The sequence below is a fragment of the Salvelinus fontinalis genome, chromosome 5 (genome assembly GCF_029448725.1).
Source record: "Salvelinus fontinalis isolate EN_2023a chromosome 5, ASM2944872v1, whole genome shotgun sequence".
NCBI lineage: Eukaryota > Metazoa > Chordata > Actinopteri > Salmoniformes > Salmonidae > Salvelinus > Salvelinus fontinalis.
In genome coordinates, this window is record NC_074669.1 from 24,278,404 (window position 1) to 24,295,496 (window position 17,093).

General features: G+C 43.6%; 1 protein-coding gene across 3 annotated transcripts in view; it reads left to right on the forward strand.

Annotated features, from left to right (window-relative positions):
- Window positions 1–422: 422 nt before the first annotated feature.
- The window catches only part of LOC129855357 (ubiquitin carboxyl-terminal hydrolase 24-like), a 48,094-nt gene continuing 31,423 nt past the window's right edge, over window positions 423–17,093 (forward strand). Inside the window, exons 1-16 of one of the 3 annotated variants that reach the window (XM_055922925.1) lie at window positions 423–1,007; window positions 4,739–4,907; window positions 5,046–5,113; window positions 5,320–5,463; window positions 5,574–5,696; window positions 5,799–5,834; window positions 10,928–10,993; window positions 11,266–11,331; window positions 11,436–11,510; window positions 11,713–11,871; window positions 12,059–12,173; window positions 12,287–12,498; window positions 13,397–13,654; window positions 13,783–13,881; window positions 14,709–14,816; window positions 14,999–15,151. In XM_055922925.1, the coding sequence (XP_055778900.1) occupies window positions 735–1,007; window positions 4,739–4,907; window positions 5,046–5,113; window positions 5,320–5,463; window positions 5,574–5,696; window positions 5,799–5,834; window positions 10,928–10,993; window positions 11,266–11,331; window positions 11,436–11,510; window positions 11,713–11,871; window positions 12,059–12,173; window positions 12,287–12,498; window positions 13,397–13,654; window positions 13,783–13,881; window positions 14,709–14,816; window positions 14,999–15,151 (2,124 nt within the window). In that variant the 5' untranslated portion in view covers window positions 423–734. The remainder of the gene's footprint in view (window positions 1,008–4,738; window positions 4,908–5,045; window positions 5,114–5,319; window positions 5,464–5,573; window positions 5,697–5,798; window positions 5,835–10,927; window positions 10,994–11,265; window positions 11,332–11,435; window positions 11,511–11,712; window positions 11,872–12,058; window positions 12,174–12,286; window positions 12,499–13,396; window positions 13,655–13,782; window positions 13,882–14,708; window positions 14,817–14,998; window positions 15,152–17,093) is intronic. The other 2 variants (XM_055922926.1, XM_055922927.1) reach the window with 2 other exon arrangements.

The window sequence follows — 17,093 nt, forward strand, 5'->3', positions numbered from 1 at the left end:
ATGCTATGTTGTTATCTTAGGTCCCTCTGTAGGTAGTGTTGTGGTGTCTCTCTTGTCATGATGTGTGTTTTGTCCTATATTTTTATTACATTTTGTAATGTTTAATCCCAGCCCCCGTTTCCGCAGTAGGCCTTTTGGTAGGCCGTCATTGTAAATACGAATTTGTTATTAACTGACTTGCCTAGTTAAATAAAGGTTAAATAAAAAAATAATAAAAGGTTAAATAAAATTATAAAAATTAATTATTCCCCCTCTTCTGAATTCGAGCTACACCAGTTTACTTGACAGGTGCGTGCTACGTCGTGTGGTTGTCAACACTCACCATCATCACACAAACAATATCACGATTCATTTATATTTTTCCTATTCATATTGATTGATAGTTTTATATTGTTTTGTCATTGTTCGAGTGTAGTGAGCTCGAGCTGTCCATGCTGTTATGCCTGTAGTCGTGTTGCATTATGAACCCTTCGAATCAGTGTGAAACATAATGTTAGTGTTTGCAGAGCGAACTAGTCAGCCTAATGTTAGATGTTTTGGGGTAAAAAAAAGAGGATCCTCAAGTCCTCTCTTCGGTTCATATGGGTGGGTCAGAGTGCTGACGTTCTACGCAGGAAGTGTCCAGTGAACCATCGTGACAGCCTGCGTGATTGTAAACATGGCGCCATGCTTCGCTACAGGACTGTGCTGTTTTACATCCCGTTTGTAGCTAGCCTGAGACACAAAACTTAACCATGGAGACAGAAGAGGAGCAACATATGACAACTCTCCTCTGCATGGGTTTCCCAGATGCAGTGGCGATACGCAAGGCGCTACGCCTGGCGAAGAACGACATCAACGAGGCTGTGGCGCTCCTGACCAACGAAAGCCCCGGTCTTGGGTATGGATATGAACCGATGGAGAGTGGCCCTGCCCCAGGCCCAAGTGGAGACGGGGAGTCCAGCGGGCGGACTGGAACTGGAGGGTTCGACCCACCTCCCGCATACCACGATGTGGTGGAGAGCGAGGTAAGGGTGAAGAAGGATAGTAACGTTAGTTCGCTGGCTTCGTAAGCTAGAACACAAGCTAGCTAACGTCGTTAGCGCTATCAAATCTAGCGATGATGATGGTTAGGTAGCCAGACAGGGCTCGCCCTACAATACTGCATAGCGAGCTCCGCTCATGCTTGGCTGTCAAAATATAGAAGGAAAATCCGCGGCATGCATAACTCAATTTACAGTTAGCTCAATCTCGGTCTGCATAAATTCGACACCCGGCTAGTTGAGTTGTAAATACAGCACTATATACTTTCATCATCAGTATTGACATTGGGTGCACACGAGCCACCATCCGAATCAGAATGTAGCTGTTGTTAGGTAGTTAGCGGGGAATGCGCGAATCTCTAACGTTACATGGGCAAACTTGCTAACCAACTAACTAGGGTTTGCAATAGTTATTAATAAAGCCGGCAGAGTGAATGTGGTCATATTAAGATCTTCGCATTCATTATCTTGGGGAAATGCACATCTGTATGCAGCTTAGCATAATGTAATGGCGCTAGTGATAATGCCCGAGAAGCCGGTGTTTGTTGGATATTGGCACCGGTGTTGTTAGGCCGGAGACGAAGTCCATAGGTAGCCTAGCGGTTAAGAGCGTTGGGCCAGTAACCGAAAGGTCACTGGTTGGAATCCCTGAGCCCACTACGTGAATAATCCGTCGATGAGCAAGGCACTTAACCCTAATTGCTCATGTATGGGCTCTGGATAAGAGCGTCTGTTAAATGACTAAAATGTAGCTAGCCAACGTTAGCTACGCGAACTAAGCTGGCTATAACTAGGTACATTAGAGAAGCTGAGATTTCGCAATCGCCCGTGAACCTGATGTGGCCATCTTGTGCTTTAAATATTGTCTAATAAAGAAAGTTATTTTAAATTGTTCATAGTCCAGTGACAACGTGATGTCTAACCCGTCTGAACTACATGATGTCTAACTAAACTCCAGCATACAGCAGCTGCAAGCTAGCTAGTGAGCATCAAGGAGGGGCAGGGCAAAACCGTTTTGGTGATTTGGGTATCATCAAAATAACTCAATCTTAGACGTTTTTGGTCTCATTCAGCGGTTTTTACCTGATTTAAGTAAAATACCATTGGACATTTTATGTTGAAAGATCAGTTTGTATTCCTAATACTTAAGTTGAAAATGATGCTGTTGCTGCTTCCTGTTAAGACTTAATGATAGTCCAATGTCAAAACAGTTTTAAAGTGTCCAAATCAAGAACCAATAACAGTTTGTGAGAATATTGAAAACATTAAATGTACCATCTACATATACATGTGCAACAATAGTAATCGTATGTTTTTTTTTTAAGGAGCTACTTATAAACTGCCCAAGCTCCAAAACCTTGTTGTTTTGTCAAGTGGCAATACATCACTCAACGATTGGGGTGGGGGTATGCACTGTTTAAACTACCACAACTCTAAAACCACATGGAACTGGATAGGCAGTATTTTTACATCACTGGTTAGAGGACAACCTCCAGAACAGTCAGCTACATTTGGGAATGTTGCACTTTGATAAGGGGGTCAGAAGCCAGGACAACAACCTCTCCCTCAACGTCAGCAAGACAAAGGAGCTGATCGTGGACTACAGGAAACAGAGGGTCGAGCACGCCCCCATTCACATCGACTGGGCTGTAGTGGAGGGGTCGAGAGCTTCAAGTTCTTCCGTGTCCACATCACTAAGGATCTATCATGGTCCACACACACCAACACAGTCTTGAAGAGGGCATGACAACACCTCTTCCCCCTCAGGAGGCTGAAAAGATTTGGCATGAGCCCTCAGATCCTTTTTTTATTTTTTATTTACAGCTGCATCATTGAGAGCATCTTGGCTGGCTGCATCACCGCTTGGTATGGCAACTGCTTGGCATCCGATTGTAAGGCGTATCTCTCTAGTCTAGCGGTTAGGGTACCATCTCCATTCTCTACACACAGCAGACTATGTCCTCTGTCTTCATTGCTGTGCGAAACCGTGTGCATGGTGACGTTGATCACCAGGGTGTGGGCGTGTGTGTGTGTGTGTCTGACACCCGGGTTGCATTCAGTAGGTCACAGCATTGCAAAATGTTTTCAAATGGACCCCATTTTCCAGGAACCGTCTGCATCAAAAGCAGCCCTGTTTTGTTTTTATATTGAAAACATGTATTTCAGGTTACATATTCAAATGGTTCACATTCACACCTTTGTGCCAGACAAATCTCTCCGGCTCACTCTTTCTCCTCCATCTCTCTCTCCAGCTTGTTTTTTGCGTCTCTGCTGTTCGAGCCTTAGGAGGCATGTCACGGTCTGTGGCCCTGCATTCTCATCCTAAATATAGCTCCACACACACAAACATCCCTACATTCTCATATGGTTACTTAGCTGCCCTGCGCAACATACGTACATAAACACAGCAGCACACACACTCATTAAAAACACACACACCAGAAAGACATAGACACACTAACAAACACACCACACCCTGTCCTCCTGAGAGAAGCCCAGAGCTCCAGTCCTCCCCTTAGGAGAAGCTCAGGCAGGAAAACAGCACTAGTACTGTTATTGTTACTGTGTTAATAATGCTTAGAGGAAACAGTGATAACTGCCTATTGGGTCTGACCTGTTAAGAGACAGGTCAACAGTTCATACTGTCTTCTTGACCTCAAAAAGAGGTCTCTGATTGGACTGTGCTGTTCAGAGGTTTCTGATTTAGTAGGTGCTCCTCAGCAGTGAAATGTTTGGCTGTTGACGTTTCTGTCTTAGAGAAACGCTCATCTCTGACTCCCTCCATCCACCCATCCATCTAGAGCTCATCTCTCTTTACTTTTTTTTCTATGAAGGAAGATAGCTGAAACCTGATGCTTCTCTCTCTCCCTCCTTCCCTCCCCCTTCATCCTTCCATCGATCATATATTGGTATGCTGTACTGAAAGGGCAGAGGGATTATAGAACACACACACACACCTCTCACAGCCTGTTGTGTTGTGTTCAAGACAACGAAAGCGAGACCGATTTTTATAGACTGGAGCAAATCGAGTCTGAGTCAAGACCGGGAGGGGGGCGAGTCAAGACAGAGATCAGAAAAATTAAGTCCAATTCAATACCATGATTGTAATTGTGTCAAATAACCACCATAATGAGTTTAAAATGTCCAGTATTTCTGTGTTTATATTTCAGACGAACATATTGATTCTTTAGACAGTCAGAATGGTGAGTGAATGCGTGCTGATGACAGAGAACCACTCTACAGATGATCACTAACCCAAGCAGGTCTCTAATAGATAGAGACAAAATATGTTCCAACTTCCCCGTCTCCCCAAATAATTGTGAGCGCACAACTTTCAAACATTCACCGCATTCATGCCAGCGAATCAAAGGACATTCTGTCGAGCGTGACAGTTTGAGGATATTTTTCAATGAAAGTGAAGGACAGTAATGTTACGAGTAAAGTAGGAAGCCCAGGTTTGAATAGGCGATAAGATGTTAATGTGTCGTGAAAGGAGGGTGGCTGTGTGGCTCGACCAAGCAGTTTTATACGCTGAGTCTGACTGAATGGGAGCTGGTAATTGAGTTTCTTACTCCGCTGGTCTCGAAGAAATTACGAGTCCTCAATGTCCGAGACGGAGTAATGTTATCTGAAACCTAGACAAGACCAAGACTCTCAAGACCGGTCTCGAGTACTACAACACTGGTCGAACTATAAAATGTTTCTGTGTGTTTCAGAGGAGTAATGATGAGAATGGGAATTGTTCGGGCAGCAGTATGGAGTTCCCCACCACTAACCTGTATGAACTGGAGAACAGAGTGTTCACTGACCACTGGTCCATCCCCTACAAGAGAGAGGAGTCACTGGGCAAATGTCTGGTCGCAGCCACCTGCCTCGCCAAACACGGTAAGAGAGAGCGAGTAAGTGTGTGGGGTGGGTTTGTTGTTGTGTGTTTTGTGACTTGTAACTGTAGGATGCTTTTCACACATTATTTTACACCCAGTTGTCTCTCTCTTTCTATCTCTCACTCTGTCTCTCTCTCAGGTCTGGCGGATGCGGATGAAAACTGTAAGCAGTTTATGGACAGGTGTATGCACGAGGCCTTTAAAAAGGTGAGTTGTGTGTATGCATGAATGAAGCCTTTAAGGGTGTGTTTGTGTATGTGTGCATAACATTTATAAGTGAGTGATGTACAACCTGTTTCAAACACAGTTCCCCTCATTTTCAAGAAAGGAGGCCTATTTGAACAGGACTTTTTGGTGGAATATTGACACGTTCACTCACTCTGCTTGCTCTCGCTCTTCCCATCCCTTTCTAGCTCCTGACCAGTAGTGCGGTCCATAAGTGGGGGACAGAGATCCATGAGGGGATCTACAACATGTTGATGTTACTGGTGGAGCTGGCGGCTGAGAGAGTCAAACGGGACCCCATACCTGTTGGCGTGATGGGTGTACTGACTATTGTGGGTACACACACAGACCTCATGCATACAGTAAACATACACACACACCACGTCACATGAAATAGCATTCACACACCTCGCCCCTTAAACCATTAGCTGTCTGTCTATAGGCCTTCAACCCAGACAATGAGTACCACTTTAAGAACCGTATGAAGACGTGTCAGAGGAACTGGAGCGAGGTGTTTGGAGAGGAAGCCATGTTTGCTGTGTCACCTAGCAACAGCTACCAAAAGGTGAGGCTGTAATATGGGTGTGGCTTTAAAGCACAAGTATAAAATAAAAAACAGAAAATCGATGTGTGACTGATCACGTGTGTGTGCCTTTTGTTTCTACAGGAGCCTCATGGCTGGCTGGTAGACCTGGTCAATCGGGTAAGTCCTCCCACACACACCTCTGTGATAGTTCAGGGCAGTTTCATGGTAACATAATTATTCTGAGAACTCATATTTTTCACTTTAAAATGTATACCAAAAAACCCCACTGATATCAAGGTTTAACAAACCATATATCTCTATGCACAATGACTACTTTTAAAGCCCCCCCCCAACCAACCAATCTGCAGTTCAAACCATAACAAAGATGTCATTCCGCTACTGTTTTGGTAATAAGATGATGGATGGAGAAATGTAACTACTCTCAAATTCCATCCACGATATCAACATTCTAGTTTAAACCACGTTTTGAGGTAATACAGTGTTGGTTTACATATACCACAAACCCTTGACATGCCTTATTGCTATTATAAACTGGATACCAACGTCATTAGAACAGTAAAAATAAAATGTTTTGTCATACCCGTGGTATACGGTCTGATATACCATGGCTGTCAGCCAATCAGCATTCAGGGCTGGAACCACACAGTTTAAAATCTTCAAGAATCAATGGCTATTTATAAATCATTTAAAAGCAACTTCAGATTTCCCTTTAACACCAAACATCAGTTCAACAACTGCAGAGTATATGCTTCTGTTTTTAAGACAGTACTTACTAGTGTTAATCAGGGCCCGGTTTCCCAAAAGCATCTCACAGCTAACTTGGTTATGAATGAAAGTTAAAAATAAGTCATTTTATAGGCATCTATTTTTGGGCGAAATCAAGGATGGTCCGGACCGGACCAAAAACCAATGTCCGTGGATGTGTGAATCAAGGCCGGTCCGGACTGCACCAAAAAAGTCCAAAAGGCACCGGCGTCAGACTGTACTTACTGAGGTGTAGCCTGAAATTGAATTTTATGAATGCCCATCTATGTGGTAAGCCTACCATTTGTAAAACACCCCAAAAAGACTTGCGGACAGAGGTGTAGCCTACAATGTCAGCCCTCGCTGGATTTTTATGAATTCCCATCCATGTGGTAGGCCCACTATTTAAGATCTGAATATCAGCTACCTAACTTTATCAGGAGTTTTTGTGAGCTTATTTTCAATGTGATTACACAGCGGGAAATGCAGAAGTATTTTCTTTTTCGCAATGAACAGCTTGTCAAGACTTCGCCACAGATTGCAACCACTGGCCTATCTTTGATTTCGCCATATATTTTCTCAAGTTTTGTCATCTCCCATAAATTGCGGCTGCGAATCCACCATAGAAATAGTTAGAAAAAATAACAGACCTGCCAACATGCACGCATTGTGCGTACCAGCTATGTAATTCTCTGTCCATGTACGAGATCCGAGTTATAAGTACGCAGAAATAAACGGGGCCTGATTTGTTTTTTTATTGTTAATGAATAAAAAGTGACTCTAACATCCTGATTCTCGAGCTGCAACACACAGACATGTACGGAGTTTGTGTCAACGGACATGCAGATTAATACATCATTATTCGACGTAGCTACCCCGTCTGCCCCGCCTCCTGTTTGTTGTGATGCTGAGTTTGCCGACTGTCAGCTGTACGTAAACATGTGGACAAATCCCTTTTCGACTCTGTGTGTTGTGGAAAGGTAAACACTAATTGTTTCAAGCTAACGTTAGCGAACTTAAGATGGACGTTCAGTGGGCTCTAAAGTGGCAGCAGTTCATTTGCAGGTGAAAGAAATTAAATGCAAATACTAAAAACAACTGGTCGCATTTGTGCGAGTGTGATATACATTTAATTCTGCGTCCCTTTAGTTGTATTTCCCACAACATTACGAAGATCATGCAACCTGATTGACTGTAACTGTAATTCTGATCCACGTCACAAAAAGTATCATCAAAAATAAATATAAACATCTTTGCATTAAATGGAGTGGGGAGTTTAGAAGAGTGAGCGATGAAGAATGAATGAGTGTCCGGTATTAGCTATAGAGGCAATGCTTCTAAAATACCGTTGCACTAGATTTGAGATTTTATCAATTTTGAAAATCTGAAATGATGTATGCACTGTAAAGAAATACAATAGGCACCTTTACATAGGCTGAAACACAGCCTACTTAAGCTTTGTGTATCCAGTGTGCGGTCTGTATTTATGCGATCATTAGTTTTTATGTTTTCAAAATGATTTTACTTTTAGTGTTGATTAGGAACCGTGTCTAAAAAAAAAAATCCAATACTAGTGACTGGCCCTGTTTGAGAGGTGACAAGCGTTCCTCTACTATAGAGACTGAACTTGGGTGCCAAGGCAAGTTGGATCTGAAGACCTATGCAGATGTCAGAAACTTATTTTCTTCTGCAGTAGACTGTTGCTGAAATTTCCATTTGGAGATGTGTTCCTCCAGCATGCAGTGGTCGCTGACATTGCCAACAGGCAGACTGCCAAGTTCTTATCCCTCAACTTTTTCATGGCACGCTTTCCCTGCATTATTCCTGAGGGAGCTTCTATTGATCTGGTGGAAGATGAAGTTAGACTCTCAGGCAACAACCTTTGAGCAGAGTCTGGTCAACATGCGCACGGATCAGGCCTGGAGAGAAATCGTCACAATGAAAAGGGGGGGCAGCCTGGTCTACTCCCACCTTTTGGCTGTGATGCTGGGCATATTGGTCATATTCCACCAACATCCCCAGCAATGCAGACTGTGAATGAATATTCAGTCTCGTTTCCAAGAACAAAACCCAGTACAGAGCCTCCCTCAGTACCGACATGCTGAGTGCCCTCGTTACCAAGAAGGTTTCTATGATTGCCAGAGGAACTGTTTTCCACAGAGAAGTCTGCCCTGCTGTGTAAGGCTAAATCTGCTAGCTACCAGGCAAATTTGTCTAGGAAATGATTTCCTGAACATTTGAAGGTCTCCAGAAGATTTGTTCTCACGCACTGTTTCCTATCATAGCGTTTTCGTTTTTACTATGGATAACATGTTTATTTGATACTGATGCTTTGCTTCAAACATTTGTTCTTATCATATCAGAGGTAAAAAATAAAAAATAAAAAGTTTTGAATTATCGTGCATAAGACGTTTGTACATGTTGTACCTAGACAAATAACTTATTTGTTTAATAACATTTTTTTTTAAACTCCAAGAATTAAGGCCCTTTGTGTGTTCTTTCTAATTAAATCTTGTTAGTGACTTTTACCATGTGTGTAAATGGAATGCTGTCAAGAAAAAGTATTCCAACCTTTTATAGACTTGATTTGGTACAATTCTATATTTGCGATCACTCACAAACAGCGTGCGGGCAGGCTTCGGCTGCGGTACAGCAAAAACAATGCTCATGGTTCTCATGGGAAGTGAAATGATAGGCTACAATGACTTTGCTCATGATCATGGTTACAAGTGCCATGTAACTAACTAAATTCCTTGAATTTTCTTTCGCGTGTGCCTTTTCGTTATCTGCATAGACACTTGTGGTTTCTAGCTATTGTTACACCAGTCAAGGCAGTGGAGCGTGTAGTGTAGCAAAACATGAGCGGTCAAAACCATTCATCTTGCGGCGACGGGGGAGCATGTTTTCAAAATGCTATCACATCACACAATTATACCATTTATAAAGGGGTGGCTAGTTTATTAGGTACACCCATCTAGTACTAGGTCGGATCCCCCTTTGCATCCAGAACAGCGTGAATTCTTCGGGGGATGGAAATGTTGCTCAATTGGTATCAAGGGACTTAACATGTGCCAGGAAAACATTCCCCACACCATTACACCACCAGCCTGTACCATTGACGCCAGGCAGGATGGGGCCATGGACTCTTACGCCAAATCCTGACTGCCATCAGCATGACGCAACAGGAACCGGGATTCGTCAGAACAGGCTGAAGTTTTTCCACTCATCAATTGTCCAGTGTTGGTGATCGCATGCCCAATGTGGCTGCTTCTTCTTGTTTTTGGCTGATAGGAGTGGAACCCAGTGTGGTCGTCTGCTGAAACAGCCCATCTGTGACAAGGACCAACGAGTTGTGCGTTCCGAGATGCTGTTCTGCACACCACTGTTGTACTGTGCAGTTATTTGTCTGTTTGTGGCCCGCCAGTTAGCTTGTATGATTCTTGCAATTCTCCTTCGAACCCTCATCAACGAGTTGTTTTCGCCCACAGGATTGCCCCTGACTGGATATTTTTTGTTTGTCGCACCATTTTCAGTAAACCGTAGACACTGTCCTGCGTGAAAAGCCAATGCCGGACGTTTCTGAGAAACTGGAGCCGACGTGCCTCTCACCGATGGTCATACCACGCTCTGTCGCTTAGGTCACTCGTTTTGCTCATTCTAACGTCCAATCGAACAGTAAATGAATGCCTCGACGCCTGTCTGCCTGCTTTTTCTAGCAAGCCACAACCACGTGACTCACTGTCTGTAAGAGGAAACCATTTTCGTGAACGGGGTGGTGTAACTAATAAACTGGCCGCTGTGTGTGTGTTTTTTTTTTTTATACTCTTGCTAACAAATCAGTGAACATTTGCAAGTGATCTAAAGGAATCTGATACATTTTTTGTTAAACAAGTTTGCACCCCTTATTTTAATTTGCTCCATGGCTCAGTGAACACAAGTCTGTTTGGATCATTTCAGTCGCGAAGAGGAATACAATTGCAGCTGTTTCTGATTAATATACAATGCCATGCTGGTGGGTGGTAATGTTAAAATAAAACCCAGTCCTGAAACAAATGTAGGCTGACAATAATGTGTATGTCATATCATAGGAAAAGATACTGCATTCATGTGGATTTACATGGAGTGCGCAGTTTGGATTTGTCACCTCAAGCCTAAATATACAGTATCATACTTTGACTAAAACGATAACTTATTGACTTAAATCGTTGTGCAACATCATGAGTAAGCTCTGGCCATCATCTTTCCGCTCAAAAAAGTGGATTTTACCATAATTATTTTACCACACTTTGCATCTGCAGTTTTTCCAGTAAATGTCTTTATAAAAAAATACATTTTTTTAAGTAGTCATTGTGCATAGAGCTGTATGGCATGTTCAACTTGGAAATCAGTGTTTTTTTGTTTGCCATTTTAAAGTGAAAATTCTGTGTTCCGTTAGTCGTATTGCCATTCATTTTTGTTTCTGTCTCTTCTTCTCTCAATGTCCTTTCCCTTCTTGCTCTCTCTAGTTTGGAGAGATGGGAGGGTTCACTGCTATCCAGGCTAAACTCAATACACAGGAGATAGAGATTGGGGTAAGGACACACATGCATACTTGTGTGGCTACTCTTAGATCTCCTTGTATGAGTCCTTCCTTTTGAAGATTCTAACCAGAACAACACACACATTGATCCCTTTCGCAGCAAAGACCATCTCCACCATTAGCATGTTAATCTCTCTCTTGCACTGGAGACTGTAGCTTCTCAAGCCCCCCCCCCCCCCCCCCCCACCCCCTCACCCTTGGGAGACAACCATTTAAAAAATGTTTTTAGAGTATGTGTGTATGCAACTGTCTGTCTCTCTGCAGTGTGTGTCTGCTCTGGTCCAGCCTCTATCTGTGTGTGCAGAATACCTCAACTCCAGCCTGGTACAGGTAAGACATTTCCCTCCAATACACACTAAGACACGCAACATATGGTACATCCTCAGCATGATGATTAGTTCATGAGACTAATAATAATGTCTGCGTGTTTGTAGCCCATGTTGGATCCTGTTATCCATAAGATGATCACCTATGTTCAGAACCTGGAGGAGAAGGACCTGAAAGACAAGGTACCACAATACCCCCCTGCCTTGTATACCCACAAGACTCTGCTCTACATGCCTTGGGATGCTCCTGGAAATGTTATAAATATCAGTGTCCAACGTCTAGAACTGTTCATTCAGAGCATAAAGTCTGAAACGAACAGTCAGACTGTACAGAGTTTCCTATGAACACAGCATCAGATGATGATTAATACCGTTTCTCCTGTAGAGGCTGGTGAGTATCCCAGAACTGCTGTCGGCCATAAAGCTGCTGTGTATGAGGTTCCAGACCACCCTGGTCACTGTGGTGGACGACCTGCGCCTGGACACTCTGCTACGCATGCTGAAGACTCCTCATTTCTCTACCAAGATGAACTCCCTCAAAGAGGTGAGAGGTCAGGGGTTACACGGTGAAAGGTTAGAGGTTAGGTTAAACTCAGGGGTAAAACAGGAAGCCTTTGCCAAAGTCAGCAGGACCAAGACAAACTGGTGTCGCTCTCCTTATTGTTATGCTATTGTCCATGTGGATGCTTCTTACTATAAACTGTATGAAATGTGTTTATGCGTGTGTCTAGGTGACTAAGCTGATTGAGGAGAGTACTGTGTCTAAGACGGTGAAGAATGCCATTGACACAGACAGACTGCTGGACTGGCTGGTGGAGAACTCTGTCCTCTCAATAGCACTGGAGGGTAAAGACAATGTTAATGTTAGCACTGGAACAACATATTTGTACTTTTATCTATCTTGACATGTGATTCCAGGTAACAGAAAGCAGTAATAGGTGTGTGTGTGTGTGTTCTAGGAAACATAGACCAGGCCCAGTATTGTGATCGAATAAAAGGCATCATTGAGTTGCTGGGCAGTAAACTGTCTCTGGACGAGCTCTCTAAGATCTGGATGATACAGGCAGGACAGTCGTCCACGGTGATTGAGAACATCCACACCATCATGGCTGCAGCTGCCGTCAAGTTCAAGTTAGACCAGCTCAGCCACCTGTTTGTCCTTATACAGAAGGTCTGTATGTGTGATTAGGAACAACTCTGTGTCTGTTCGTGTTCATTTTATGCCCTGCAAATATTACTAACACCCGCCAAATGCTGGTAGATTTAGCTATTGGCGGGTAAGAATGTCTAATGTTGGGGGGTGGTCAATTTGCAGGCTCTACACTGCACGCATTACATTCGCATTTGTTAATAAAAATAAGAGTCAGAAGTCAAGTATGAGCATGTGTGAGTTTTCTAAATATTTCTGCTGTTTTGTTTCGTAGCTGCTAATCGCACAAAGAAATACAAATCCTACATATGACTTCGCGCAGCAACAGCTTTGCGCACTGTGAGTGAAGTGCTGATAGATACAGTTTTGGAGGTGCTGGCACAGGCATAAATGTTGGTTTTAATTTACTCAAGTCAGCAAAGTGAGACTTTGTCCTGTTATTTCTTGGCTATTTACATTGTTTTGTTCACAAGCTCGGGTTGTTTTTCAATGTTCGTTTGAATCTGCTGCTTCAACTGATAGCAGAGATGCTGTAGATGCTGTCTACTACTAGTCACATCCCACATCTCACACAGACACAAGTGACATGATTCGAGTGGTCCGGTTACCACGGTAACCTGCCCTTAAAGGGGAAGTGGATTTTTTTTTAATCTGATATTTTGGGTAAAAGACTCTGGTCACAAAAAATGAAATGAAATTGAGCAATATTACCACATTTTCTAATACATTTCTTGTTTCGGAAAAATCACAAAGCGTGGTTGTTTATTTTTTTAAATGTAATTATAACAAAAATATTTTGTCTGGTAAAAACAATCTGATTGGCTGGTTGATTAAAAAAAAAAAAATGTTATCTACCAGCCATCATAGCTGGTGGAACAAAAAGTTAATTTTAGGCCCTGTGTGTGTGTGTGTGTTCCAGAGCTGGGAGGTAGAGAGTGACCGTGTGAGGCAGAAGCTGTTGAGTCTGATTGGGAGGATCGGTAGAGAAGCCCGGTCTGAGGCCACCACAGGGAAGGTGCTGGAGGTGCTGTGGGAGTTAGCCCACCTGCCCATCCTGCCTACCTCCCTGGTACAGCAGGCGTCTGAGGAACATCTGGCCATCCTCACTGACGCATATGCTGTGAAGGAGACTGTAAAGCGCTGCTACATCATCAAATGTATAGAAGACATCAAGAAGGTGAGAAACACCCACACTTTCTATTTCTCTGTAGGTTGAAGCGCTTTGTCACTCACAGCCTTTGAATATCAATGTATGTTTTTTTACACGCACGCACACGCCCTGAATAAGCCAGTTTATGTTTGTAGACTCAGACTGAGGAGCAGGGTAAAACCAGCGACATTCAGAGCTCGTTTCTTACTGGCTCCTGGGGCAAGAAGAAAGCCAAAGAAAACTCATTGGCCAAAGTAAGAGAAGCCCCTCCACTTCCAACTCTACTGACCAGTCAGCATTCACCTACAATCTTGTCAATGCTACACACCAACCAATTCTGGAGGAGTGCTGGATCACGGGGGGGATTTGATTGGTCACTGAAGGATTGCTGCACTTGATTTTAATGCTGCGTTCATAACCAAGTGGGAAAGTGGAAATTACAAGTTGTGAAGTCGTAAATACCAGTTGAATGCATTCACGTGCTTTGAACTCGTTGAGATACACAGATTGGCTAATGGCCAACAAGCTGCGTCAACCATTAACTAAAAGTGCAGCTATCATGCTTGTAAAGAAATTATAGGGTTCAATAACCATATTTATAGATTGCTTTGTTTTTGCATTTAACTGCCCAAAATGTTGTTATTGATGTAATTTACTTAGTTGTTGACGTCAGAGGTCAGCATGTGGAGAAGTCTGAGCTCAGGGATGATAGACGAGTTTCCCACTAGTAATTACAGGTTGGAGGGGCATTCAAGTGGATCCTTCCTAGGTGTATGTGGTAAATTCCACATTCCCACTTGGTTCCCACAGGGTAACATGAGCTGTTTCAGTACTACATCAGGTGTCTAATTTTCTGTGGAATGGGCCAGTCTTCATTGTGTGTGTTGGTGGGAAGTCCAGGTGTATGAGTCAAGGAGTGAGGTATTGATTGGATAAGGTTTGTGTTTGGGCATCAAGGTGTAAGGTGTGTGTGGGGGGTGGCTCTGGTGTTCTGTGTCATGTGATTGGATGAGCTGAAGGAATCTGACGCTACTGCTCATCTAGTGTGTGTGTGTGTGTGTGTGTGTGTGTGTGTATGTAGTCTTCACAGCAGGGCAGCCCCCAAGCGGTCTGGGTGGTTCCAGCTCTGCGGCAGCTCCATGAGATCACACGCTCCTTCATCAAACAGACCTACCAGAAACAGGACAAGGTACACACACACACACACACACACACACACACACACACACACACACACACACACACACTACCCCTGCAAGAGAGACCTTATCCAAGATGGCAGCAGTCGACAGCATTAAAAGTACATGAACACATTACGTGACACATTTTAAAATGTACAGACACATCTTCATAGCACATGTGCTTCCCCAGCAGAGCATCATCCAGGACTTGAAGAAGAACTTTGAAATCGTCAAATTGATCACAGGATCTTTGGTGGTCTGTCATCGATTGGCTGTGTCTGCAGCTGGGAGCAATGGACTGGCCGGATACACACTGGTAGATGGACGATACACCTACCAGGAGGTACTGCAGCGTGTCTGCTTGTGTCTGTGTGTGATTTGCTTTGATGTGTTGTAGAGCTTTGGTAGGAGTTTATGTGGCTGAGATTAGGGCTGTGACGATACCAGTATTGCAATAATTTTTCCATGGCAAAAAAGAACACCAAGCAGACAACTCTTTGGTCCTTAAAAAAGTCTGTTGCATGGCCTCCTGAGTGGCGCAGCGTTCTAAGGCACTGATTTGCAGTGTTGCAGCGTCACTACAGCCTTGGGTTCGATCCGGCCATGAATGGGAGTCCCATAGGGCGGCGCAAAATTTGTCCAGCGTCGTCCGGGTTAGGGGATGGTTTGGCCGGGGGGGCTTTACTTGGCTCATCGCGCTCTAGCGACTCCTTGTGGCAGGCCGGGTGCCTGCAGGCTGACTTCAGTTGTCAGTTGAATGGTGTTTCCTACACACATTGGTGTAGCTGGCTTCCGGGTTAAGTGAACGGGTGTTAAGAAGCGTGGCTCGGTTTCGTAAGACACATGACTCGACCTTCACCTCTTCCAGGCCCGTTGGGGATTTGCTGCGATGAGACAAGATCATAATCACGAAATTGGGGAGTAAAAATTACAACAACAACAAAGAATTCTGCTGAATGTAAAATATAGTGTGACATAGCTTGGAAAATATGTGACTGGATGACCACATAATGATGTTTGTTTCCAACATTGGGCTGTTTTTCTGAAGACGTTGAGTCTGCTTTCGTGTTTTGTTACCTTGTCACGATACTAATATCACGATACTCGTATCTTCCCGGCCCTAGTTGAGATGATGGACTGAGGATTTTGACCTCTGTGAGATTTTGACATTTTAATGTCACAAGTACAGCAAAAGGCATTTCTCGCATGTTCTAAACCAAACAATGCAATAATCAAAAACAATGTTTTACTAGAAAAAAGCACATGAGAAATAATAAATATGAAATACACAATTTTAATCAAGTAAGCATACTATATACAGGAAATATTTAAAAAGTCAGTTCCAATACCAAATTTTCATGTGCAGCGATACTGGAGTGAAGGAGGTATATATATGTACAGGGGTAAGGGGACTAGGCAACAGGATATAAGAAACAGAGTAGTAGCAGCAGCTTGCATGTGAGCTCGTGTGTAGAGTCAGTATAAATGTATATGCATATTATATGTGAATTAGCAAATGATGGAGTGAATGTTTGTGTGTAGGGCCCTGTGAGTGTGCAAAGAGACAAATATAAAGGTAAACTGTCCGTTTAGCTATTTTGTTAGCTATTTATCAGTCGTATTGCTTGGGGATAGAAGCTGTTCAAGAGCCTGTTGTTGTGAGACTTGATCCAACGGTACCTCTTGCCGTGCGGCAACAGAGAAAATTGTGTGGTTGCTTGGGTGGTTGTGGTCTTTGATTTTTCCGGGCCTTCTTTTCACATCGCCTGATATAGAGGTCCTGGATGGCAGGGAGCTCGGTCCCAGTGATGTACTGGGCTGTCCGCACAACCCTCTGTAGTGTCATGCGATTGAGGGCGGTGCTATTGCTATACCAAGCAGTAATGCAGCCAGTCAATGTGCTCTCAATGGTACAGCTGTAGATCCTTTTTAAGGATTTGAGGGCCCACTCCAAACTTTTTCAACCTCCTGAGGGGGAAGAGGCACTGTCGCGCCTTCAAGACTGCGTGTGTATTTGGAACATTTTAAGTCTTTAGTGGTTTCGACAACGAGGAACTTGAAGTTGTCTACCTGCTCCACTGCCACTCCGTGGATGGGGGTGTCCGTGCCCTCAGGTTTCTCTAGTCCACGATCAGCTCCTTGGTCATGCTGACGTTGAGGGAGAGATTGTTGCTCTGACCTTCACCCTGTAGGCTGACTCATTGTCGCCGGTGTTGGAGTTGTGCGTGGCCACACAGTCATGGGTGAACAAGGAGTACAGAAGGGGACTAAGCACACATCCCTGT